This window comes from Amblyomma maculatum, chromosome 5 (genome assembly GCF_055883805.1).
Source record: "Amblyomma maculatum isolate TAMU_Amacu chromosome 5, ASM5588380v1, whole genome shotgun sequence".
Taxonomy (NCBI): domain Eukaryota; kingdom Metazoa; phylum Arthropoda; class Arachnida; order Ixodida; family Ixodidae; genus Amblyomma; species Amblyomma maculatum.
In genome coordinates this window covers 66,874,892-66,901,329 of record NC_139348.1, presented here as the reverse complement: position 1 = coordinate 66,901,329, position 26,438 = coordinate 66,874,892, and the positions used below count along the sequence as shown (strand labels likewise).

The 26,438-nt window shown below is 49.0% G+C and overlaps 1 protein-coding gene across 1 annotated transcript; it reads left to right on the top strand.

Annotated features, from left to right (window-relative positions):
• The first annotated feature begins 438 nt into the window (after positions 1-438).
• LOC146188442 (E3 ubiquitin-protein ligase NRDP1-like) lies at positions 439-24,959 on the top strand. The gene is made up of 2 exons (XM_084605051.1): positions 439-675; positions 24,678-24,959. The coding sequence occupies exons 1-2, from the start codon at positions 439-441 to the stop codon at positions 24,957-24,959; spliced, it is 519 nt and encodes a 172-aa protein (XP_084461177.1).
• The last annotated feature ends 1,479 nt before the right edge of the window (positions 24,960-26,438 follow it).

Sequence of the window (26,438 nt, the reverse complement as noted above, 5' to 3'; positions counted from 1 at the left end):
TGTCAAAACGAGAAACTGGGAATGTGGAGATATTCGTCAAAGTTTGAAAATAATTTGCTCTTCGTATTGATTCGCGATAGATTAATATCACAAATTATTTGATTTTGTTCGCTCACATACAACGCGCTAGTATTCAATCTTTCCAAAAAACATTAGGTTGGATTAACTAGCTTTCCATTCATTTTTGTGGAAAGGATGTTCCCATTCCAATAATTTCTGAACAATTCCTTTGTCTGTATTTATTGAAAGATATTTTTGTTGTTTTCTGTTTTTTTGTATATTAGTTTATTGTGCTCAACCCAAGCCTTGCTGTTTCCTAACGCCTTTCGACCGGTTTAAACCTCTCGCCTTGTTTTCCCTTTTATAATGTGACAAATTTCGTACAAATATTTCATAACACTGCACCCCATTTTGCTCACTAGCCTCAAACTGGACCCAATGGCGGCGCTTGCTCTTGATGATTACGACCCCAAGCCCGACGACGACCTAATTTGCCCCATCTGCCATTCGGTGCTGCGCGAACCGGTGGAGTGCTGCTGCCTGCACGTGTTTTGCCGTCAGTGCATCGAGAAGTGGATTCGCATGGACGACAGCTGCCCCGTGTGCCGCACACGGGACATCAGGGTCTTCAATCCCGTTCTTCCGCTCACTCAAGATAGGCTGAACAACCTTAAGGTAACCGCAGCGGAGGCTCCAACATTTTGAAACTACATTTTGAAACTACAAAATGAAACTACATTTTCCATATCAGAAATATATCTCCTGTGTCATGGTTTGACATAGAAAGAATAGAGTAAATGTGCGAGTTGATGCGGAAATCTATTAGGTATCTCTCTCTACATGTGCTTTTAACATTTTTATGAGGATCAAACAACGCACTTTAACGAAAGCAATACATTGTGCATGGATGGTAGCTGAGCGTATCACGCCAGGTGAACGTAAAACTTTACTGACCGTTCCAGCCTGTATCAAAATATTTCAGATTTTTCTTTTACGCGTGTTTTTCGCTCTCATGCTAACGAAACAATGCAACAAACGGCAACGTTTATCCTTGCGCCAGTGCCTGAAAAAAGCTTAACAAACTGCAATATGAAATTAAAATTATTTACAGCACTTCCAATTTTTGAGGACGTTCCCTGTGCATACGTGAAACTAATCAGCTAGCAGAAATTTAGATTGCCATTTAAAGGGATGGGAATTGAACTTGAGGCTGTATACTGACATGCTACATGTAGGCCACAGAGGTTGGTTGGCTTATTATGAATCAACGCGGACAAAGTGAATCCATGGTGTGAACGCAAATGGCCCAATAGCGTATTGGCGTGCAAACTCAGGAAACACGAATGGAGAAAATATGGGAGAGAAAGCTTTGTATCTAAAAGTGTACAATATGGTCGTAAATTATGAAATTGAGGTCCCTTCATAGCGCTGATTTCGTTCATTTTACACCACGTGGCGCGTGTTTCTTTTTGAGTTTTGCATTGTTCCCTTTGAGGACGCGCTTGTAGCCATCTTGAAACGTGTTCCTCTCTGCCCTCACTTGTAACAAAATTGGAGGTGTTCGGTTTCTAGGTTTACGATTTCATCTTCAGTTTGTTCGCTCGTTCAGTGCATAGCACGTATATTAGTTATATATATATATATATATATATATATATATATATATATATATATATATATATATATATATATATATATATATATATATATATATATTTGCCACCTAGCGTTGCCAGGTGGCACATGACTGAGGTGTGAAAGGAGGACGAAGTTGAAGAGGACGGCAAAGTGTAGCTTGCACGTTTGCGTCTGTGCTGCTGTGTTGTTGTGTCTGGGCTACCCCCTGCTATCATCGGTATCCTTAGTCACCGTGTACGTGACATTCTGGTGGAGCTGCTGGGAAAAACGATCGCCTATGCAAGAATCTCCATCTACAAGACGTCGAGCCAGCCCTGTACCATTGGACACCCCGTGCATCGCTCCAGTCGACGGCTCCAGGGACTGTCTCCGGAGTTTCAGCCATCCCCCGCCGTCATGACATCTAGTGCTCCTGCTCAGCAGGTAACGGGAGTCGCACCGGCCTGTAACTACACCTTGCAGGCCCCTCGGGTACCGAAGTCTTTCCATGGGGACCTCTTTGAGGATGTGGAGGACTGGTTCCTTCAGTTTGAACGTGTCGCTGCTTTCAACCAGTGGGCGATGCTGCCAAACTAAGGAACGTCTACTTCAGCCTTGAGGACGGCGCCCGCATCTGGTTAGAGAACCGAGAGCAAGTATTAACTTCGTGGCGGGAATTCCGTCGTCAACTGCTTGAGGCTTACACTAGCGCAGATCGTCGCGAGCATGCAGAACGTGCCATTCACTCTCGCATCCAAAGGACGAATGAGAGTGTCCAAACGTACGTCGAGGACATGACGCGCCTCTTCAGGCGAGCCGATCCCGCCATGTCCGAGGACAAAAAGGTCAGGCACTTCACGCAGGATTTGAAAGAGCAGCTGTTCGCAGGCCTTGTGCGAAACCCACCGTCGACTGTAAACGGATTCCTTGCGGAGGCCACCACAATGAAAAAGGTGCTACAACAACGTGCCGTGGATTATGACCTACCGTTTCATACAAGCACAATCGCGGAATCATTTGCACTTCAGAGCGGCATCCCGATGCATTGCGCGAACTGATTCACAGTGTCGTGCGCGAAGAACTAAGCAAGTTCTGGAGCCCTTTGCAGCAATCGCCAACTTCCGTTTGTGCTATAGTGCGGGAGGAGGTGCGGCAGGCACTCAAGAGCCCTCTTTCGCCTGTAGTTCCGAGCCCACCATTGCTGTCGGGGACCGACAGTCGTCCCACATATACGGAAGTTCTACAGAGTCAGGCTCCCCCATCACCACCGCCCATTCTCGCGTCACCTACAGTTCCGCTGCCCTCGGTGCAGCCAGTGCAGAACTTCGACAATCGCCCGCTGCCCCAACGCAAAGCCGACATTTGGCGCACGCCTGACCGCCGTCCGCTTTGCTTCCACTGCGGTGAACCAGGACATCTCTACTGGGATTGTCCTTATTGCACCTCGGTCTTCACCGCTTCCGCATCGACTCGCCTCCTCCCCGGTTTGGTCAACGACCCCGAGTTATTGAGGAGTACCTGGCGGAGCAGTGTTCTTTATCTCGTTCGCAGCATCAGCCCCGCTCCTCTTCGCCAAGGCGCTCCTCCTCGTTCATCCACGGTTCCTCGCGAGAGGACCAAGGCCGCTCGTCTAGCCCTCATCCTGAAAACTGAAAACAGCGACCTTCGGGTGCGAGGCCGCTGGTAGTCGCTGCTTGAAGACCTCCCGTCGTCGCCACCGCTTCGATACGACCGCGAGCTGCTGGTACCGTCACCTAGGGAAGCAAAAAGCGTTTCCTGGACTTTCCGGTTATTTTAGACGGTCGCACTACGGTCAGTGCATTAGTGGACACCGGTGCCGATGATTCAATTTTGAGTGGTCGCATGGCGACTGTTTTGAGGAAGGTGCTCACTGCTTGGCCGAAGGTACACACGAAGTGTGTACCTTCGAACCGCCGGCGGTCATATAGTTACTCCAAAGGGGATGTGCACGGCTCGCATTCAGATTAACGGACGTACGTTCGTCGTTAGTTGCGCTGTTTTATGTGACTTCTCCCGTGACCTTATCCTCGGCATTGACTTTCTGCGGGAGTAGGAGCAGTTATCAACCTCGAAATAGACTCGTCACGTTTCCGATGGGACAATCTACCAAACAAGATAGTAGCAGTCCTTGCAATACCGCACTTCGTGTTTCCGCTGAGAGCGTCTCGCTGTCGCCGCTAAGCAGTGCTCTTGTGGAAGTTACCTGTGACGATTTCCGTACCGGTGATGTAGCGGAGGCGAACCATTCACTCCTGCTTGCTCATGGCATTTGCGCTCCCCGAAGTTTATTGTCGTTTCACAATGGCCGGGCTGCACTCCTTGTCACAAATTTTTCTAATGAGCACCGACACTTGTTCCCGGGGACTGCTATCGCTTTTGCTGACCATGTTGCGCAAGATCCAGTCTCTCTTGCATCCACGGCAGTAGAAACTAACGAGCCATCTCTTGACAACATCTACATTAACTGTCACTTGTCAAAGGAGAAACGGCGGGCCTTAGAGCGACTGCTGCTAGACTTCAAGCACTAATTTGCTTCTTCGTCGAAGGTTCGTCAAACGCCCATCACACAACATCGCATCATTACTTATGACGACACTCGCCCAATACGACAGCAGCCTTATCGTGTGTCTGCCAAAGAACGAGAAGTGATCCAGACGCAGGTTCAGGAGATGCCGGGTGATGGTATTGTGCAGCCTTCACAAAGTCCGTGGTCTTCACCAGTAGTCCTGGGCAACAAGAAAGACGGCACTCTTCGCTTTTGCGTCGACTATCGGAAATTGAATAATGTGACAAAGAAAGATGTATACCCGTTGCCGCGCATCGATGACTCACTGGACAGATTGCGACGTGCGAAGTATTTTTCATCTATTGATTCAAAAAGCGGCTATTGGCAAATCGAAGTAGACGAAAGAGACCGAGAAAAAACCGCATTTGTCACTCCAGATGGCCTATATGAATTCAAAGTACTCCCATTTGGATTCTGCTCTGCACCAGCGACATTCCAAAGGATGATGGACACCGTCCTCACTGGCCTCAAGTGGCAGATCTGTCTTGTGTACTTGGACGACGTAGTTGTTTTTTCCGAAACATTTGATCAACACCTCGAACGCCTTCGAGCTGTCCTGGAAGCCCTCCGTTCTGCTGATCTCACGCTGAAGCCCCAGAAATGCCACTTCGGGTATACAGAACTCAAGTTCCTCGGCCATGTTGTAAGCGCTGATGAGGTGCGCCCGGATCCCGATAAGACTGCTGCCGTCGCACGATTTCCCGTTCCAGCTAATAAGAAGGCTGTTCAGCGCTTCCTCGGCCTTTGCGCATATTATCGGCGTATCATTGCGGACTTTTCTCAGATCGCAGAAACTCTGACGCGCCTTACAAGGAAGGACACCTCCTTTGTGTGGAACTCTGAGCAGCAGATGGCCTTCTCTTTGCTTCGTGAGCGCCTTCAAACATCCCCTGTTCTGGCGCACTTCGATGAAGCGGCTGACACTGAGGTGCACACTGACGCCAGTAGTATCGGTCTTGGCGCGGTCCTTGTTCAGCATCAAGACGGGTTTGAGCGAGTAATAGCCTATGCTAGCCGCACTCTCTCTCGTGCCGAAATGAACTATTCCACCTCAGAAAAGGAATGCCTGGCGGTCGTATGGGCTACTATGAAGTTTCGCCCCTATCTTTACGGCCGGCCATTTAAAGTCGTCACCGACCATCATTGTGCTGGCTGGCAAATCTGCGAGACCCATCTGGACGACTTGCACGCTGGAGTTTACGGCTTCAGGAGTTTGACATAACCATTTTTTACAAGTCCGGCCGCAAACACGAAGACGCCGACACGCTGTCACGAGCACCCGTTGACACTGGCGATACTACAGCCGATGACGATAGCGGCTTTCTAGGAGCCCTCAGCGCATCTGAGCTCAGGGATCGACAAAGAGCTGATCCAGACATCCTTCCACTCATCGATTATCTGGAAGGGCGTGATACGACGACCCTACCTCGACACCTATCTCGGCACCTTGGTTCCTTCTGCATACGGCAAGGCGTCTTGTATAAAAGAAACTCCCAGGACCAAGACAGAACTTACTTTCTGGTAGTGCCATGCGAGCTCCGTGAGGATATTCTCCTTGCTTGCCATGATGAACCGACGTCTGGTCATTTGGGTTGCTCACGGACTCTTGCTCGAGTGCGCAACATGCATTACTGGCCAGGACTCTCCGCAGCTGTGAAACGCTATGTACGAAGCTGTCGCGAATGCCAGCGCCGTAAAACACCGCCCCAGAAGCCTGCCGGATTTCTTAAGCCCGTTAAAGTACCCCGCATTCCGTTCGACCAAATTGGAATGGATCTCCTTGGCCCTTTCCCTTTGTCGCAGGCCGGAAACAAATGGATAGTAGTCGCTACGGACTACCTGACTCGATACGCTGGGACAAAGGCAATCCCTCGTGCCACAGCTTCCGAAGTAGCAGAGTTTTTCATGCACAACATAGTCTTGCGGCATGGCGCCCCTTCCTACGTAATTACCGACAGAGGGACAGCTTTCACTTCACAGCTGATCGACCGCATATTTGAGCTGTGTTGCACAACCCATCGCAAGACCACAGCGTACCATCCACAAAGCAATGGCCTTACAGAAAGATTGAATAAGACGATTGCGGACATGCTGGCAATGTACGTCGATGTGTAGCACGAGACCTGGGACGAGGTGCTGCCGTACGTCACATTTGCGTATAATACAGCCTTACAAGAGACAACGCGCTTCACACGATTTCGACTTGTTTACGGACGCGAAGTTCAGAGCATGCTCGATTTCATGCTCCCGTGCCCAGATGATGACCAGTTATCCTCAGATGCCCAGCAATATGCCATCCGCGCTGAGGAAGCCAGCCAGCTCGCCCGTGTGCACATTGGGCAGCAGCAGACCACTGACGCGCACCGTTACAACCTCCGGCACCGCCAGGTTGACTACAAGCCTGGAGACCAAGTCTAGGTATGGACACCAGTTCGCCGTCCAGGCTTGTCAGAGAAACTCCTTTCCCGCTACTTCGGGCCGTACGAAGTGTTGCGCCGTGTGAGTGACCTCAGTTATGAAGCTATCCCAGACGCTGCCACACAACCAAAACGTCGAAAGCACAGCTCGGACATTGTGCACATTGTGCGACTGAAGCCGTACTACCACCGATAGCGTATGGCCACCCGCTGTGACCACTCTCTTGCTTTTCACACCATTTTTACCGGCCCTTCTCAGTTTTTTATGGAAGAAGGGGGTAATGCCACCTAGCGTTGCCAGGTGGCGCATGACTGAGGTGTGAAAGGAGGACGAAGTTGAAGAGGACGACACAGTGTCGGTTGCACGTTTGCGTCTGTGCTGCTGTGTTGTGTCTGGGTTACCCCCTGTTATCATTGGTATGCTTAGTCACCGTGTACGTGACAATATATATAGCGCTGGCGCTGCTCGGCCGCAGGGCCGTATGGAAGGGTCCGCTCTTTACGTAAGTATGTTTCTCTATGGTCGTGCCATGTAGCTGCCCACTGCGCGCCTTTGCAGTATGTGAAAACATGTGAACTCGCTTTGTTACTCATTCGTGCCCTGTCTCCTCATTCAAGCCATAGCCCAGCCCCTAAATCAAAGAAGCCTAACGCTCCCAAGCCTCCAAAAAAGCCCACGTCTATGAAGTTCAAGGCTCCACAGCTTTCTAAATAGTCCAAGCAGAAGACGCAGAAGAAGCTCAATGCTCCCATGCCTCCAAGAGAGCACAAATCTGTGAATATAAACGCTCCAAAGCCTTCGAAAGAGTCTAAGCCCAAGAAGCGAAAGAAGCCCAAGGCTCCCAAGCCTTCGAAAGAGTCCAAGCTCAAGAAGCGGAAGAAGCTCAAGAAAGTTTCCCAAGCCTCCACAAGAAGGAGGTGCGCTATGCTCAAAAGCGTGACAGGATTTTGACAAAAAGGAGGGACCGGATGTGAGATGGCAGCACCTCCTGGCCGTTCCAACCCTGTTTACTAAGCTACCCGGCAGATGGACATAGTGGTCTGTCAGCCGATCGCCTCCCATCCTGCGCTAGAGTCGAGTGCCAGCCTGCCCACCCAGCTGCCAAGCGAAGCAGTCGTGCCATAGAGAAACATACCTACTTGAACAAAACGTTGCGGGCTAGTTGGTTCATCGCAAGGGGGAAACAGCGCAAGGTAAAAACGGACAAAAAGGGGAGGACGAGACACACACAGCGCTGTGTGTGTCTCGTCCTCTGACCACCTGATCTCGTCTCGTCCTCTGATCTCGTCTGACCACCCGCGAGGCGGCGTAGCGATGTTTGCTTTCACTCCACCTCAAAGGTAGATAGCTTATCATGCGTACACTGGCTTGCATCAAAGCGTATGCTTTCTTTGCTATTTCCATATAAACATTGATGCTGAGCCGGTCATGTGCCGCCGGTTACGCCCACTTCACCGTGCTTTTCAATGCACCACCTCGTTTAGCCGGTAACTTATTTCCTTTTGTCTGCAGAAATAAGGCTCTTTCGGAGGCTTGGCAGCTTTGGGATGTTTCAGCTTGGGTTCCTTCGAAGGCTCCCCTTCATTGGGCTCCTAGTGCTTGCGTTTTGCATTTCTTTTCGCGTGCAGGAGTCGACATATCCTTACGTGGCGACTGAGGAAGCAGCAAAAGCATACTGCCACAGCTCTCTGAAGGCATAAGGACCTCCAGTGGTAAAGGTCATCCACAGAAGCTGGCGCCTCACTCGGAACACCCGCCAGAGACAGCGGTTGCAGTGGACGGTGCAAGTCTTGATCAGAGTTTGTAGGTGTAGGCAGTGAAGGATGCTGTACTAGGAAACAAGGCGGACACACTGGTGCTTTGTGGGGTCACTAATGATGCTGATGATGCAGCTGCCATTCCAACAGAGATTGGTCCCTGCTGCTGGGGCTGTGGCTATAGAGCTTGCGGTTGCAGTGCTGGGGCTGCAATGTTTGTGGCTGCAGTGATGGGGGCTGTAGATACTGTGTCTGCAATGGGGTATGGCTCAACTGGTAGTTTGAGAAAAGCTGCTACTGTGCATGTGGGCCATACGTTGGGAGCTGACGATCTGGCGGCTGTTGTGCTGGAGGAAATTGCTGAGGCTGCGGAGCAGGAGCAGTAGGCAGTTCAGAGCCAGCTGCTTACGGATACTCTTTCTTTTGTGCCCGTATGACATTTCCCGAGGCAGAATGATGAATTTCAGCTGGATTAGGTGGCTCAAACACTAGCTTTGTGCCACTGGCGCAGAACCAGTCCTCAGCGAGGATGACAGATAAAATGTTATTTTCGATGGCGGCCAGTTCTACCAAAGCTGTGATGGGACCAACTGTAATCTTTAAGTAGACTGTGCCTTCTGGAAGAATGCTTGATCCACCGATGACGGTTAAAGGCGGATGTGTCCAGGGGATCAGGGGAAGATTACACGAAGAAAATGAGTTCACATGTTTTCACATACTACAAAGGCGCGTAGTGTGCAGCTACATCGCACGACCCGCATCGCACCACCTCCGTTCCCTCTGTGCGATGTCATCTTGCACGTCCCCAGGTGGTAGAAATTACTCCGAAGCCCTCCACTAACCGCCCCTCTTTCAGTCTTTCACTCTTTCCCCTTTCGCTCCCACTTTCTTCTCTTCCCTTACGGCGCGGTACAGGTGTCCACAGAGACAAATGTGAGAGATGCTGCGCCTTTCCCTTCCTCTGAACCACGACAGCATTAGCCATTAAAGGCCTTCGCTTTCAAACCCAAAAATGCTACTTGACAGCGCTTAGAAGGCAGACACCTATATGCTCTTTGACACCGCCTCATTGCTGCCATATGAGCGCTGAGGAGAGCGGTAACAGAAAGTGGATAATGTATTTTTACAGACAGCTCATTTCTATGTTGTTGCTTTTGTGTGGAAGCTGTCAGAAAAATTATAGCGACTAGTATGCACTACTACCATGGCTTAATAGAAACACTAAATTTACTAGATCAAATTTTTTTCTTTATTGGTGCAAACCTTCACGGCTGAAAGGACAAATCGAAGAGTTTGTACTTTGCAGTCTAGTAAACTACCAATGTACCCTAATATAGGCCGAAATGGTTTGCGGCAGGATACACTTTTTCCAATAGTTCCATGTAATGTTATATATTTGCATTATTCCGGCCGACATCTCTGCCTTTTCCTTTCAATAATCCATCTATCTATATATTTGCATGTTTTTGAATGAAGTGCCGCTCCCTCGCGTATATATTGTGCACTGAGAAGCAGTGCCGGGATTTTAAGTCATTAAAGGGACCTCGGATAGCGCTCAAATTTGGCCGTCTTTCTGACGTGACAACTGTTGCCGGTATCGACATGCCGGAGGCTGAAGACATCGCTCCTATGGTCAGGAGGATTATACGCGAGGAGCTGGATATTCAGCGGCAACGTATAAATTTCGATGTACCTCACTACCCGACATCGAGGTCCGTATCATCATGGGAACAACGCACGCCATGGACTGCACAAAATAACAGCCAACCATTTTACAACGGTGTGGAGCGGACCCTGCAACCAACATCGCACCCTTCTTTCCAGTAGCATCCAGCCCATCCGGATTAAGTGCCTCGTTGTGCTCCTCGTCGCGCTTCTGTCGCCCCATCTCGACCTCCAAGGGATCCTGAAGTGAACTACCAGAGTCGCCAGCCACCCGTATTTTACGGCTGTGGGGGCAGCGCTTTTGCCCGCGTCGTCAAATTACCGGACCCCCTGTCCAACGAGCACCGCGCTTCACGAATGGTGCCCAGTGGGAGCAGCAGTCACCCGCTACCTTCTATTAGCCCTCTTCCCCTCAACGCCACGCATGGAATGACTCCCCTGTGTCTGATCGCAGCATCACTACCCCACTCCACCCCGTTCGCCATCCCCACGTCGCCGCTTTGTTTATCCACTGCTGGGAAACTAGGTGGTGCGACCGATGAAGGTAAGGTCGCCGGACGGTCAATTTCACGCATACCTCTACCTATCGTCATGCTAAAGAACAAAGTGTCAGTGTGTGTAGACAATGTTGAAACGAATGCTTTGGTTGACACTGGTGCCGCTGTGTCAGTTATGAGCCTTTCATTTAAGAACCGAATTCGGCAGAAAGTTATGTTTGTGCGGGACAAAAACACTACGTTTTGTGGAGTTGGGGGTGAAAATTTAGTACCGGTTGGCCTGTGCTCAGTTTCAGTTGTAATTGGTGGCGAGTGCTATAGGACAGAATTCGTTGTAGTGACCCGTGCCACGCATGACGTTATTCCGGGTGTTCACTTTTTGCGCCAGTGTGGTGCGACTTTAGCCTTTAGTGTTGGTAAAATTTGTTTGCAGCCGAACATTATCCCCGCATTAGTAGATAACATGTCTCAGAGTCATTAAGGAGTTCTCGCCTTGAAGGGAGATGTGCTGCTGCCTGCTATGACGGCGACGTTTCTCCCCGTGAAGTCATCTGAATCCTTAATAGGTAAACATTCAATAGTCGTCGAGCCAGACGTCTCGAATGGAGCGAAGAAAAATATTTTGGTGCCATGCTCCGGTCGTGGAGGCGGAGGATGGTCGCGCATACCTCTGGGCTGTGAACGTGTAAGAAGAGCTTGTTTGTCTTCCTTGTGCTTTGACACTCGCGAGATTTGAGAATTATGTGACTCATACCGTTGGATTGATTTCCGATTGCAGATGAGCCGCGAAAGACAAGTCTGAATATTGTGCCGAGTTTGAGGGCATGGTCAAAAAAGCGCTCCCATCTAGTGAACGTCGCATTCTTCAAGACATTTTGACAACTCATGCCCAAGTGTTCGACGTTGCTTCAAACGGATCGGGTAGCCATATCCCAGGTTCTCGGCTGCAGCACAAAATTAGCACAGGAGACGCACCCCCTCTTCGCAAAAACCTTACAGAGTCTCCCCGGCAGAGCGCAAGATAATTCAAGAACGGGTGGACGAAATGCTGCACAAAGGAATCATCCGAGGATCTTCTAGTCCGTGGGCCGCACCTGTGATCCTGGTGCGAAAAAGAGATAATTCTTGGCGATTTTGTGTAGACTACCATCGTTTGAATGCGGTAACAATGAAAGACGTATACCCGTTACCTCGCATTGATGACGCTGTCGACTGTCTGCATTCGGCGTCATATTTTTCCTCTATTGATTTGCGATCTGGCTATTGGCAAATTCCTCTACACCCATCCGACCGTGAGAAGACTGCTTTTGCAACACCAGATGGTTTATACCAATTTAATGTAACGCCCTTTGGATTATGCAACCCTCCCGCGACGTTCGAGTGATTTATGGAGACTATCCTTCGTGGCCTCAAATGGGAAATATGCATCTGTTATCGTGATGATGTTATTGTTTTTGGAAAGACCATCCAAGAACACAATGAGAGGCTCCATAAAGTTCTTGAATGCACTGGCAAAGCGGGCCTCATTTTGAATTCGAAGAAGTGCCATTTTGGAGAGCGACAAATTTTAGTTCTTGGGTTCCTCGTCAACGAGGATGGTACCAGGTCGGATCCACAGAAGATTGCTGCTGTACGAGACTTCGAAACTCCACGCACCCTGAAAAGTCTTCGCAGCTTTCTCGGCCTCTCTTCTTATTTTTGTCACTTCATTTCTGGTTTTGCGCAATTTGCTCACCGCCTCACTTCTTTACTGCACAAAGATTCGCAATTTGTGTGGACCCCAGAGTGCGGTCTGCTCAAGTCAATCTGCTCAAGTCTTCTCTAACTTCAGCACCACTGCTGCGCCACTTCAACCCTTCTGCTGTGAAGGAGGTTCACACTGACGCCAGTAGCGTCGGTCTTGGGGCGGTGCTTGTGCAGCTGCATAGTGGGGCTGAACATGTTGTAGCATATGCCATCCACCCGTTGACTAAATATGAACGGAACTACACAGTTACGGAATTGGAGTGCCTCGCAGTTGTGTTCGCTGTGCACAAGTTCCAAACATACCTATATGGGCGCTACTACACAATAGTTACTGACCACCATTCGCTATGCTGGCTCATCGGACTTCGGGATCCATCTGATCGTCTGGCGCGCTGGACATTACGCCTACAGGAATACAACTTTGGTGCCGCGTACAGGAGTGGACGACATCACAGTTATGCAAACTGCTTGTCACGGCACCCATTGCCAACTTCCGTTAACGATGAAGACAGCTCGACGGGTGTTTAGCCTCAATAGTGTCGACGTTTCCAAGTATGGCGACCTTAAGGCGAGAACAACGCAACGACTGGTCACTACAGCCTCTTATACAAGTGGCAGAAGGAAGAGCAGAGTCAACGCAGTTTACTATTGAAGATGGTGTTTTGTTCAAGAACTACTCAGTTGACGGTGCTGCCCTCCTTTTGATCGTTCAAAAAAGTTTCGTGCACAAGTTTTGCATGCCATGCACGATGACGTTACCTCTGGACATCTAGGCTTCTGTCGTACCCTGCCCCGAACTCGACCGCGTTTTTATTGGCCACACATTTATAAGACAACCAAGCAATAAGTTGCGACATGTCAACAATGCCAGCGACTTAACGCACGCACCACCACGCTGGCCGGACCTTTACAACCCGTCAAGCCACCTACCTCACCTTTTGAAAAGATTGGAATTGACCTGCTCGGTCCATTTCCAAAGACTGTAGGGGGCTGCCGCTGGGTTATCGTCTGCGTTGACTATCTTAGCAGATACGCGGAGACCGCTGCTCTCGCTACCGCAAAGGCTGCCGATGTTTCGTCATTTCTTTTGCATTCCGTTATTCTTCGCCATGGTGCACCCCGTGCTAGTATACGTGATCGTGGTCGGCAATTCACTGTTGATGTCGTGGACGAAATGCTCCGAATTTGTGGTTCACACTACCGACACTCCACACCGTATCATGCGCAGACCAACGGTCTCACCGAGCGCGCCAACCGCACCTTGACAACAATGCTTTCCATGTACGTATCGTCTGACCATCGCAACTGGGACAGTGCTACCGTATGTGACGTACGCTTATACCACTGCAAATCTGAAGTTACCGGCTATTCTCCTTCCTATTTACTCTATGCAAGAACTCCCCACGTTTTCTTAGACACCATATTCCCATTTTCGCCCAACAACGGTACGTGTGTTTCCGAGATACTATGCCGTGCCAAAGAAGCCCGTCGTATAGCCCGCTTACGCACACTGGCTTCTCAAAGCCGCTCGAAAGAACACTACGATCTGCATCATCGTGCAGTTGCTTACTCCCCTGGAGACTACGTCTGGCTTTGGACGCCTATTCCCAAGCGAGGGTTATATGAGAAGTTAATCGGCATGTACGATGGCTCCTTCGTCGTGATAGACCAACTGGATGTGAATTACGTCATCGCCAAAGTCACGACGGATTAACCGCCGATTCCGCAAGACACAAGTTGTTCACGTGGCTCGTCTGAAGCGCTGGCGTCTTCGACCTGCCTAATTTTCTCGAGGACGAGAATTGTTTTCCCGGGGGAAATTGTTACGCCACGTAGCGGCGCACTGAGAAGCAGCAGAGGCAAAAGTAGAAGCGGAGGAAGAGAGGCGCGCGCAGACTGATCCGGGTTTTCGTGAGCCTTGTGCATCCGTCCTTCATACGAAGTTCACCTGTATTAAAACCATTTCTTCAGTTACAATATTACTTCGGCATAATGAAACATATTTACAATGTAAATATAGGTGAAATGTAAAATTTAAGCACAGCATTTTCCACGCGGATGTAGGTACATCAGGAAATGGGCTAAGTGGGCGTCAGTGGGTCGCGACGGTTTTCGCCCTGACTTGAGCGGATTTGAATTTCATGGACGCCTGTATAAATCCAGTGGTAGATAACCAAAATGTCTAGGTTGGCTTTGAAATACCAGTCCCATCTATACCTCATAATGTGGCACCACATCTAACGAGAATTTGGCATGTTTCAATGAATGCCTAAATTTATACCTGCTGAAAAGGCTTTGTATAGAAGATTTTTATCAAAACTGCTGTAATATTGTTACCTGGTGGTGACAAAGCTGTTGACACAAATGAAAATGTGAGTGCACTGAAGAACTCTTTATTAGGCTGACTTGCGCCCATAAAAGAACTAAAAGATTCGGCTGCGGCGATAGCAACTATCGTGCTCGGCGATCGTCGAACAATGAATGCCGGTTTCACTTGTGAGCATTGAATATAAAGGCAGCGAGAAAAGGTCTAGATAACGCCAACGCCGCGAATGGTAGTAGCATGACCTGGAACATTGTAAAAACACGCGCGATCGCCTGAACCCTTCGAGATACGTCCCGACCCATCTTTCGTGACAAAGAAAATGATAAAGCGTCGTCTCGTGACAACGAGCATGAACAAACACGGAATACAGAATCGGTAAGCGCGCTAGAATTACAATGATAAGGCCGCACGCCAGCGGCTGTCGAATAAGAACAAATAAACATTTGACCAGTCTGCGGCAGTACTTCCCTCTTAAAACATCGCCTGTATGGTTCAAATTAAACAGACATGAATGAACATAAACATTTCTAAGCAAAAATGAGTAGCCTTTAGCGCGCCTAATATGGCTTAAGGCGTACAACATGCACAATTTCTGGGTGTATTTGGCACCACTGACATGCTGTCGCGCCGTCTGGAAAGACCTCGTGGTGCAATTGTCCTAGTCGGCGAAGCACCTTTGGCAGGCTGAAGTATCGGCATCGAAGTTTTTCTCTCATTCCGCGGCGGCGAACCGGCGTCCAAACCCAGACTAGATCTCCCTGCTTTAACTTAGCATCACGTCGTCACAAGTTGTAATGTCGGGCGTCGGTTCGTTGCTGATAGTTTATGCGCATTCGGACGAGTCTTCGGCTTCCTCTGCAAGTTGAAGGTAGGCGGCGACGTCCGAGTTCTCCTCGTCGGTTACGTGCAGCTGCATTCCGTGGAGTGTCATCGTGGGCTCGCTGCCGTGCACAAGGCTGAACGGGGTCGACTTGGTTGCCTCCTCGACGCGGGTATTATAAGCGAAGATGACGTAGGCTAGAATGGCGTCCCTAGTTTTGAGATGACGTCGACGTACATTGCAATCATGCCCGTAATCGTTTTGTTGAGACGCTCCGCAAGTCCATTTGTCTGAGGATGGTACGCAGTAGTTCGTTGATCACTTGCATGACTGTATTCGAGGATCGCTTGCGTCAGCTCGGCCGTAAATGTCGTTCCCTTGCCCGTGATGAGTCCTTCTGGGGCGCCGTGTCGCAAGAGAATTTGTGCGTCAAAAACTTGGCGACTTCTACTGCAGTACCATTGGGCAGTGAATTTGCTTCGGCGTAGCGGATAAGGTAGTCGGTGACCAGGATGATCCATTGTTAACCGCAGATAAAGATGAAAAGGGACGAGGAGATCCATTCAATTTTGATGTAAGAGCAGGGTTGGGGCGGTAGCCCAGCTTGTATGATCGGCGGCGTCTTGCGTCATTGGCACTCATGGCACGTTTTCATGTAATGGCTTTTAGGCTCGACAAAAAACTGTGCGGTCTTGTTGGGAGCGAAGGTCTTTACGGGGACATCATTGCTTAAGGCGAGCGACGACAACTAACACCTAAACACATTTGGAGGAGAAGCGGTCGTGCCTTCCAAGTAAGCGGCTATTTGTTTAAGCTGAGGATCTGATTGATGCCGCTGTGCAAAATAGCTGGCGCTTACTGGTCCCAGAAAGGCGTCGCCGTCATCGTCCTTCGGGGGTGCGTCCACGGTAGTTGGATAGTAGTCTTGTCGGAATGCTTGCGGCCCGACTTATAGATTGCAGTCACATCAAATTCTTGAAGTCGCAGGCTCCATCGGGCGTTGCGGTTGGAGGGGACTTTTAAACTAGCCAGGCAGCAGAGCGCGTGGTGGTCGCTTACCACTTTGAATGGTCGACCGTACAGGTATGGACTGAACTTAGAAGTGGCCCAGATGATCGTGGGGCACTCCACGGTCGTCGAGTAATTGATTTCTACTTTTGTGAGGGACCTGCTAGCGCAGGCGATTACTTTATCCTGTCTGGCACTATTCAAGACAAGAACAGCTAGTAGGCCAAAACTACTCGCGTCGGTATGAATTTCGGTCTCGGCGTTTTCATTAAAATGGCTAAGTGCAGGAGGGCACTACAGGCGGTGCTTAAGTTCGTTGAAAGCTTCTTCTTGCTGCGCTTCCCATTTAAAAGGTACGTCAGACTTTGTAAGCACGTCAACGCTTCGGCAATGCGCGAATTTTCTGACATTTCGTAGATAATAAGCGCACAGCCCGAGGAATCTGCGCACAGCTTTGTTGTCGGCAGGCGCTGGGAATTGTGTGATGACCATTGTTTTTATGGGTCTTGGCGAACGCCATCCTTGCTAATGATGTGACCTAGGAATCGCAGTTTCTCGTAGTTGAAGTGGCACATCTTTGGTTTTCACGTTATTCCCGATGTCTTGATGGCACCCAGCACTGTATGTGGCCGTTTTAGGGACTGTGTTCATTACTCATTGAAACGTGGTTGGTGCGGAGGAAAGGACAAATGAGATCACTTTGAAGTCGAAAAGGCCGTCTCGTGGGAAGGATGTGGTCTTCTCGCGATCTCACTCGTCGACCTCAATTTGCCAATAGCCGCTTGTCAGGTCCATCCATGAGAAGTACCTTCATTGCAGAGCCGTTCCAGCCTGTCAGCGATGCAAGGGCCGGGTACCCATCCTTCTTCGTTTTGCTGTTGTCGTGGCGGTAATCCAAGCAGAAACGAAGCGCCCCGTCCTTCTTCACCTGAACGATTGGTGTCGCCCAGGGGCTCTTCGATGGCTGGAACACGTCTTCACGACCCATTTCTTCAACTTGATTGCGTATGGTGTGGATTTATGGGGGCGATATACGATAGGGGCTTTGCCGTAATGCTCGTGCGTGTTGCTCCGTGATGATGCGGTGCTTTGCTAACGCAGTTTGCCCCACCTTCGATGCTGAAGAAAAACACTCGCCGTAGCTTTCAAAGAGAGCGCTGCTCTTGTATTCCTTGGGGTAGAGCTGCGTTGACATCAAGCGTGGGCTTCTTTGCTCGGTTGGGGACACAACTTCGGGTTGGCTGGGGAGGGGGAATTATCTCGGGTGTCCGCTAGCTTGTCTAGGAAAGTGATCGTCGTGCTCTTGCTCAGGTTCCGGTATTCTTCAGTGAAGTTCGTCACCAGCGCTTGAGCTTGTCCTTACGGAAATGATTGACGCTTCTTGCGATTTCCAGCCCACGCTCCAAGAGCAACTAAGCCTTTTCTTCGACGCCGCCTTCGGCTATTTCAAAATCTCCGTTGCCCACATAGGCGGTGACGCTTGTTCGGGGCGGCACGGTCAAGTTTCTGTTGAGAACATTTAGAGAAACGCGTTGCGTCGAAGTCGTCGTAGTAGGTATGGCTTTGTCCGCTGACAGCTTGATTAGCTTCGATCAGAGCTCGGTGATTGCTGCATGATAATTTAGGAAGTCCATTCCCAAAATCACATCGCGCTATCATACCAGTAGGACGACGAAGCTGGTAGGGTAGGTACGTCCTTTTACTATAACCTGTTTGGTGCATCGCCCTGACAACGTAATAAAGTTACCGCCAGTAATACGGATTAGCGGGCCGTCCCAAGTGGTCGTCACCTTCTTGAACTGGGCGGGGAACGCTGCACTCTTGATACAGTAGTCACCTCCGATGTCCATTAAGGCGGTAACCGTGTGACCACCGACAGCAACTTCAAGGTCGCTCGTTCGCGTCCCTTTAAAGCATGTTCGCTTCGATGTTCAATCTCTGCTTTGTCCTGTGTTGAGGTCGCAGCTGGGGGACACCGTCGACCCTTCGCTGGGCGGAGGCTCTAGCTTGGAGTCTTGTCGCGTCGTCATGGATGTTGACGTCGTACGCAGCGGCAGTGCCACTTTGATGAGCGTGTTAAGGGCGTCCTCACAAGTAATGTCGGCATCATAGCGGCGGCGTCGTTATTCGCCGTCAGCGGCGGAGGATCTTCGTTACTTCGCCGTTTAGCAACCTCCCCTCCAAGGTTGCTATGTTTAGTTTCCCCTACAGGAGCTTGGGTACCTTCCACGCACATTGTCATCGTAGCTGCGGTCTGGCAACAAAAAGCGGATCCTGTATGGCGATGGGGACGTGAAAGAACAGATTGGTGGCGCAAACTCAACGCTACAAAGGTAGTTTTCGATTCCTTGTGGTCGTTCACCGGGACGGGGTCTTGAGGCATCGATTGGAAATCCGCGGAGGCTGATTCGTCAGTACGAGCAGCTGCGTCGAATGTCGCTGGCCTCAACCCAGTGGAAGCATAATAACCGGTTGTTCACAATCCTTCAGGCGTCGCACTTCCTGGGGCTTGGGGTCGTTGGCTGGCTTGGCGGCAGGGGCTAAGGGGCGGCGTTCAGGAAGAGGACGGTAGCGGTGAGGGCGTAGAAAGTCACGTCGGGGCGCGGACCGCGTAATGCAGCAGCGTATTTCATGGCTGTCTTTTCTTGCGCTGGAGCCTTCGGAGCTGTAGCTTGAAAACCCAGCGCCTGCTGGACTTCTTAACGAACGACATCATCGAGCATCGCCATCTCGGGTTGTTGGAATGATAGAAGCAGCCGGCAAAGCTCTTCTCGGACGATCTCACGGATCAGGTCCTAAAAGCTTTTTCCGCTCGTAGATGCACAGCTGTAGGGGCTTACGCTGATTACTTGCAGTGGTCGATCAGAGTGGCGCATCCGGGTGTCTATCATCTTCTCGATGTTCAACGCTTCACTTTCAAATTCATTCACACTTTTCGATGGATTCTAGACAATTCCTGCAAAAAGCAACTCTTTAACCCGTCGCATTAACAATTTCACTTTCTCACCTTCGGTCGTGTTAGGGTCGACACGGCGACACAGGCGCTCCATCTCTTCAACGTAAACCAGTACAGGCTCATTTTGGAGTTGGAGTCTTCATTGAAGGAAGTAATTGGCTCTTTTCTTCCGAACGACACTTGCAAAGGCAGTAAAAACTCTCTCTTGAAAATCTCCCAATCCTTCAAAGCTTCCTCGTGATTTTCGAACCATATACGGGTAGATCCTTCAAGAGCAAAATAGACATGTCTTACCTTCACTTCGTCGTTTCTGCCATTGGATTCTGACACGCGTTCGAAAAGGTCCCTCCAGTCTTACGAATCTTAGGCAGGCAGTCCTTAGAAAAAGGGGGGGGGGGGTGCTCCTGGGGCTGCTCGAAGGAAACCAGCGCTGTTGACTTGATCATTCCCGACGTTGATGTCATCCGAGGTCGAATAGGGTCAGACAGCAGACAGACCGTGTTCGAGTTGACCCTTGAAGTTGGCGGCTGGCTCGGTGACCTGTAGACTGGTCCCCCAGGGCGACAGGAACAAGGCTGGTGTCTTCGCTTGAAGCATCAAGGCAGTACCTGCACCAGATGTCACGTGGTGATGACAAGGTCGATGACACAAATGAAGAGTGTGAGTGCACTGAAGAACTCTTTATTAGACTGACCTGGCCCGTAAAAGAACTAAGCGATTCGGCGGCGGTGATACCAACTATAGCGCTCGGCAGTCGTCGAACAACGAATGTCCATTTCACGTGTTAGCACTGAGTTTAAAGACGGCGAGGAAAGATCTAAATAAAGCCACGAACGGCACTAGCATGATCTGGAACATTGTAGAAACACACGCGATCGGCGCACCGTCCCGACGCACCTTTCGCGACAAAGAAAATGATAAAGCGTCATCTCGCCACAAGGACCCTGAACAAACAAGGAAAACAGAATTGATAGGCGTTCTAGAATCACAACGACACGGCCGCATGCCAGGGGCTCTTGAATAAGAACAACCAAAGTTTTAAATAACTCGATTCAATATTGTTCGAACATGCAACCTGAAGAGCCGTGTTACCGCTGCCATGAATTATGCATTTAAGGAGGAATCAAATAATGGTTGTCGATTAACTAGCGTAGCAGTGTGGGCGTGTTGGTATTTCATGGTGGAAAAATACAGCGCAAAGAAGGAAGAGGACAAAATGAAGACACATAGGACACAGAAGCGCTTGTGTGTCCTATGTGTCTTCATTTTGTCCTTGTCCTTCTCTGCGCTGTTGTTTTCCATCGATTCTCTAATTTGTGACTTAACATGAGTGTCATAATCAGCAAATGTGTCAAGTCGCAATTTGTACCAGTGAGCGTTTACCAATTCTCATAATAAAAAAGAACTGCCTCCTGTGAATTTTCTCCCACAGCAAACCTGTTTAGAATGTCCAACTTCATTCATTAAAACGAGGAAAAGAAAAAAATTAATAAGGTCGAGATAGTTATTCAGCAAGTGAGTGTTCTAGAATACAAAACACTTGCTGGTTGGTTGGTTGGCTTGTGGGGTTTAATTTCGCAAAGCGACTCAGGCTATGAGAGACGCCGTAGTGGAGGACTCCGGAAATTTAGATCACCTGGGGTTCTTTAACGCGCACTGACATCGCACAGCACACGGGCGCATTGCTTTTCGCCTCCACCGAAAAGTGGCCGCCGAGCTTATCATATAAAAGAATTGCAGATAAGTGTTCACCCGAGCGTGCGCTCACGACACGTCAATCATGAATAAAAAATAAAACAAAGAATCGTGCTTGCGCCAAGGCATGAATGATTGTCCTTTCGCTCCACAGCTTAGCGCTGAAACCAATTATTTACGCCCAGTTCCTGATATCTAGTGGGCAATTCTGCTTGTCTGGCGCGTCGAAGCCGAAGGGCGCTTATAGAAAGGACACCAGAGGGAATAAGTAAAAAAAAGACAATTAAGATAAAATTAAAGAAAGAACAAATAAACTAACGTGGTGATAATAAACAATGAAACAAATATATAAAATTAAAAAAAAACAAGTAAAATAATTGAAGTAAAATAAAATTTGTAGAAAACCTAAAAGAAACGACACGCAGAACGAGCTCTTAAAGGGCCTGTCACACTAGCACGACATGACGCCGATTTGGTCTGCCAACAGCGCGTCTTCCTGATGTCTGCGTCTATGTCACACTGCGCCGACGGAAACAGTCGGCCGACAGTCGGTGTCGGCGGCGCGTCGCTCGCAAGACGGCTGTCGGCCGACGGTCGCCCAACTCCTATGTCACACTAGCCAGACAACGTGGGAAACCTCCCCACCGACCAGGCCCACTCATTCTCACTCTCTTCTCGTGTCATTATACGTTCATTTTCTTAATCCTTTTATTTTTTTTTTTTTTTACAATGCGAAATTCTCCTTTTTGTATAGCTACTCCCTATTTTATTTTTCATGGTTTATTCTCGTAACTACTTAAGGAATGCTTAATTTTAATTCCATTTCATATATTCGACCATACCAAAACATGCGCCTCAACAGTCGTGATTATGGGCCGAGACTGAATAGTGCCCTGTAATTTACGGCTCTGGTTGCCGGATCAGAACGACGTCAGTGTTTGAAAAACAAAAGCTGTCCACGGCGAATAAGAGACAGTGTATATTCAAAGCTAAAAAAAAAAAAAAAAAAAAAAAACGCTACCCTTGGGATCGAACTCACGACCTCCTGTTTGATAGCCAGCTGCGCTAACCACTGCACCACAAAAGTTAGGCGTCCGGCACTTTCAGAGGTTGGGATATGGTTCTAGCTAATACGCTGTCTTGCAGTGTGAAAGTTGCAAAGGTAGCAGGAGCGTTTACCGCTTAACTGACTGTCCAGCTTGCTGAGAGTAAACTGCAGATAGTTTGAATCATGCCACAGTAGCAGGTAAAACTTTCGGCAGATTTTCTAAAACCTTAGGTGGATTTCACAGGGCCGGCCGCGGGACCACGACTGCTGTTGGTTCTGTTGTAAAGTTTAAACGCTAGTTCTGCGCTTTTTGCGCACACAATTCTTGAAACACATTGAATTATGCAACAAAAAATTATTGCGTGATGCGTAAAATAGCGTTGAAATTGGGTTGCGAAGTAGCGACGCAGCGGCTAGACGTTAAACACAATGATCGAAGTGCGCAGGAGGATCGGCATCTCTGCTGGCTTCAGGAAAATAATCGCTTCTTTTCATCATTTCTTTGTCACGTGCTATGTTCATTTTGCACTATTCTGTGCAGTTCGGAAAAGCGGAAAGATTGCTCACGGTCCCGACGAGCGCCACAAATCTATGCGCCCCGAATTCACTCGCCCCGAAAAGAAAACGCTGCCGTTGATATTCCACACGCATTCGGCGGCCTTGAGTATTTTGGCGGCTCACGCTCGCGTTTCGGTCAGGGATTATGCATTGACTCTACTTTTTTACGTATATTAGTGCTGAAAGGTATTCGCTGTCGACGTGGTGTACTAGTCGGTTTTGCGTTTCGAGAAAGTTTTTGCTCGGCGGCCGATCTCTCGAAGACTCGGCCACCGACAGTCGGCAGACTGGTTTTGTCGGTGTCCCCGGCCTCAAAGCCTGTCACACTGGGAAGACATTTGGTTTTCGGTCGTGTTGGTGTCGTCGTCGGCCTAGTGTGACAGCTTGGTCGGCCGCAGACACGGTCGGCCGACGAGTTCGCCGACTGTCGGTGTCGTTGTCGGGTCTGTGTCGGTGTCGTGTCGCGCTAGTGTGACAGGCCCTTAACGGAACCATCCACGGAACTCTGAATGCCCTTACATATCCTCAAATCTTGTTTACCGCTTTGACCGTTTTTCAGATATCCGTGTAATAAATACGTCAGAGTATTTCGGCGCTGTGTAATGGGCATTCAGGTCGCGATCAATATACATGAATATTTTTGGTCCACTTAGCATTAACTAGTTCCGAAGTATGGTTTGTGCTACCTCCGTTCTGGTAATCCGCACCCCGGGGGTAGAAGTTCGATATCTTGTACTGCCAGGTAACCACCGATTATCCAATTGGTACATTTTTTTCCTCCAGCATGATGCTCGCCTGAGTTGAAGTTAAATACTTAGGAAATAACTGGCCTCATTTGATTTATGGAGTTTAACGTCCCAAAAAGACACAGTCTCTCAGAAATGTGCACTGGAGGGCTGCGGATTATTTGACTACCCTGGGTTCATTCCGCCCACTTATATCGCACATTATACGAGTGCCTCTCTTTTGGCCTTCCTGTAAAAGCTATCAGCATTCCACCACGCAGCATTATGTTGAAAAGTCCAGAGTCTTAAACACTGAGGCAATGTATGGGGGCCTTGGGAAAATGCTGCTGGATGAAACTGTTGCGCCGATGGCTCAGTGATTCATTCCATCATAGGGTACTCCTAAACACAGCCCGTGCGGCAAAGTGCACAAACATCGCGCACTTTAAACCGAAGTGATGACCGTGTAGTAGAACATTCGCAATGATTTAGGGAGGCACCAGTTTCCATCCTAGAGCCGCCGGTGAACACAAGTTTTCCTGTCGGTATAGTATCCTCAGTACTAATAATTGGCTTCTGAGAATGCTTGGGAAATGGGTCCTGGACAAAAGCGCTATGATAAGGGATCAGTAATGTGTTCCCGTTATCAACTTCAAGCCTGAAAATTTCACTAGTAGACCTTCTTTCACCTGAAGCGTTGCCCCTTTTATAGGCTATAAAGGAACAAAAATCTGGTTGCCTGTTGGTGGATGATTCGGGTGGTACCATTTTCAGTTCCTTGAGCTGCCGGAGATTTGGCGGCAATCCAATGGCCACAAGATCTCTAACAGCCTGTTGGGAGGCCTTTTGGAGGCGAAACGCTTGCGAACGGGCTCAGTAGAAATTTCAAATTTGTAGCTCACGCAAACTTGACAGTTCGTTACGTCGTTTTCATGTTTTTGGTTGTTGGTTACGTCGTTTTCATGTTTTTGGTTGTTGCGAACTAAAAGCAAATTATCAAACCTATTAAGCAAACTGTCAAAATTTATGAGCCCATAAAGAACGATGGAGTTCAGTACCTCGCATGGTTCGAAAATGTTATTAAATGTCATGTGCTGCTGTCCGGACACGAAAGAAAGGCGAAGAGGTAGTGACGATGCTTAAATTTCTAACTTGTTCTTCAATAAAACCTACCAACCCTGGTTTACGCTTTGAAAATGACCAACGAGTGCAGATGCACGCTGCGTGCTCAGCGTGCTCTGTCGGTAATCGCAGGTGAAGTGCCGCAACGACGGGTGCACTGCCCGTCTACCTGCAGACAGCTATGCCAGCCATGCCAGGCTGTGCGAGTTCCGCGAACTGGACTCTCCCCAAGAGGCACGTCAACAGAGGACCCCGCGCAAGGCAGCCGAAACTGGAGCCAACCCTGACGGCTTGGTTGCGTGCGAAGAGGGCTGCGGGCTGATGTTCACGACCGAGCGTCTTCAAAGCCACAGCTGCCTGGAGGAGCTCAGGCGCAAGCTCAATGGTGACGATCTCTTCATTTTGCATTTATAACTTTCTGATGGTACAATTGGAACCATTTAGTTATTCGGTGAAATCTTGAAACGAGAAATATTATAAATCATATTTTCACTAACGTAACCTTGCAACACACGCTGTCGCGGGACATCTGACTGTATCCTTAACGCAAGCATGACGCAAGCTCACGGACTTGGTACTGCAATGGTGAAGGAGAGAGTGGATAGAGCTTCTGGCCTTGACTCTTTTGATATGTTCCGAGCCGGGATGCCTAAAGAAACCGCGACATACATAGCTGCTTATGTGGGATCCAGCAACAGCAATACCAAGGAGAAAACAAACGAACTACCGCAGTTATCAATTAGCCAAAAACGGTTTAATGCTCTGCAGCCCCTCCTTCCTTTCCGCTTTCTTGCTTTTTGCGAAAATTCGTATGTCATTGGTCTTAAAATATTTATTCAATATCTTTATGACAATATAAATGCGACTTCGCAACCTAAGGTATATTTAAGGCCACACACCTGAACACGAGCTTCCCACTAGAAACTGCTGTTACTTTTCAGTATTCCCTCAGGTTGCTGTGCTGGCATTTTCTGCTATGCATATTTTGTTCTTCAAGTCCCAGGTTCTACCATTATGTGAAACCGCGAGAAGTGTTGCGAGATGAAAGTTTCTTGGAGCTCATTTTCTACTTTGGTTTTGTGAGGTTTAACGTCCCAAAGCGACTAAGGCTATGAGAGACGCCGTAGTGGAGGACTCCAGAAATTTCGACCACCTGGGGTTCTTTAACGTGCACTGACATCGCACAGCACCCGGACGCCACTTCGTTTTGCCTCCATCGAAACGCAACCGCCGTGGTCGGGTTCGAACCCGGGTACTCTGGCACAGTAGTAGGGCGTCTTACCACTGCAGCACCCCGGCGGACGTTCATTGTCTGTTGCGCAGTTAACTTTGTCTTTCTGTTGCGTAGTTAACTTTGTAAGAACAAATGGCAATGGCTTAGCTCGGTTATGAAAGGATATGCGTAGCGAGAGGTACAGTCGTGAGCAAAAGTGTGGTATACAACATTCAGTCAGTGAAAGAGCTCAGGAAGCTGTATCGAAATGCCATCTAGCGACAGCGTAAGGGATAGCGACCTCGGCACATGCATGCGGATAAAATGAGGCACCGCCACTATTTTCTCTACCTTAGAGCTGTTGCTAGATAAAGTTGGGATGCAGTTTTTTCGAGCTCGGCTGAGCGTTGTATACCACTTTTGCTCACGACTGTACACTTCCCTTGCTGACCTTCTAGTGGTCATGCAAGTTTGCCAATAAGAGACAATGGGCATACACATCGTCCATTCATTTCGCTTGAGAGAGATGAAGACTGCCCGAATAGCGGTGAAGTAGCATTAAGCGGTCTCAATTTCTATGCAGTATTCCGAGTTGGTAGAGTCTGCAAACGTAAAGTTTAAACACTGGATTACTGACCAGTGTAAAGTTCATTTGGTGCCACAGACTCTCACACACACTA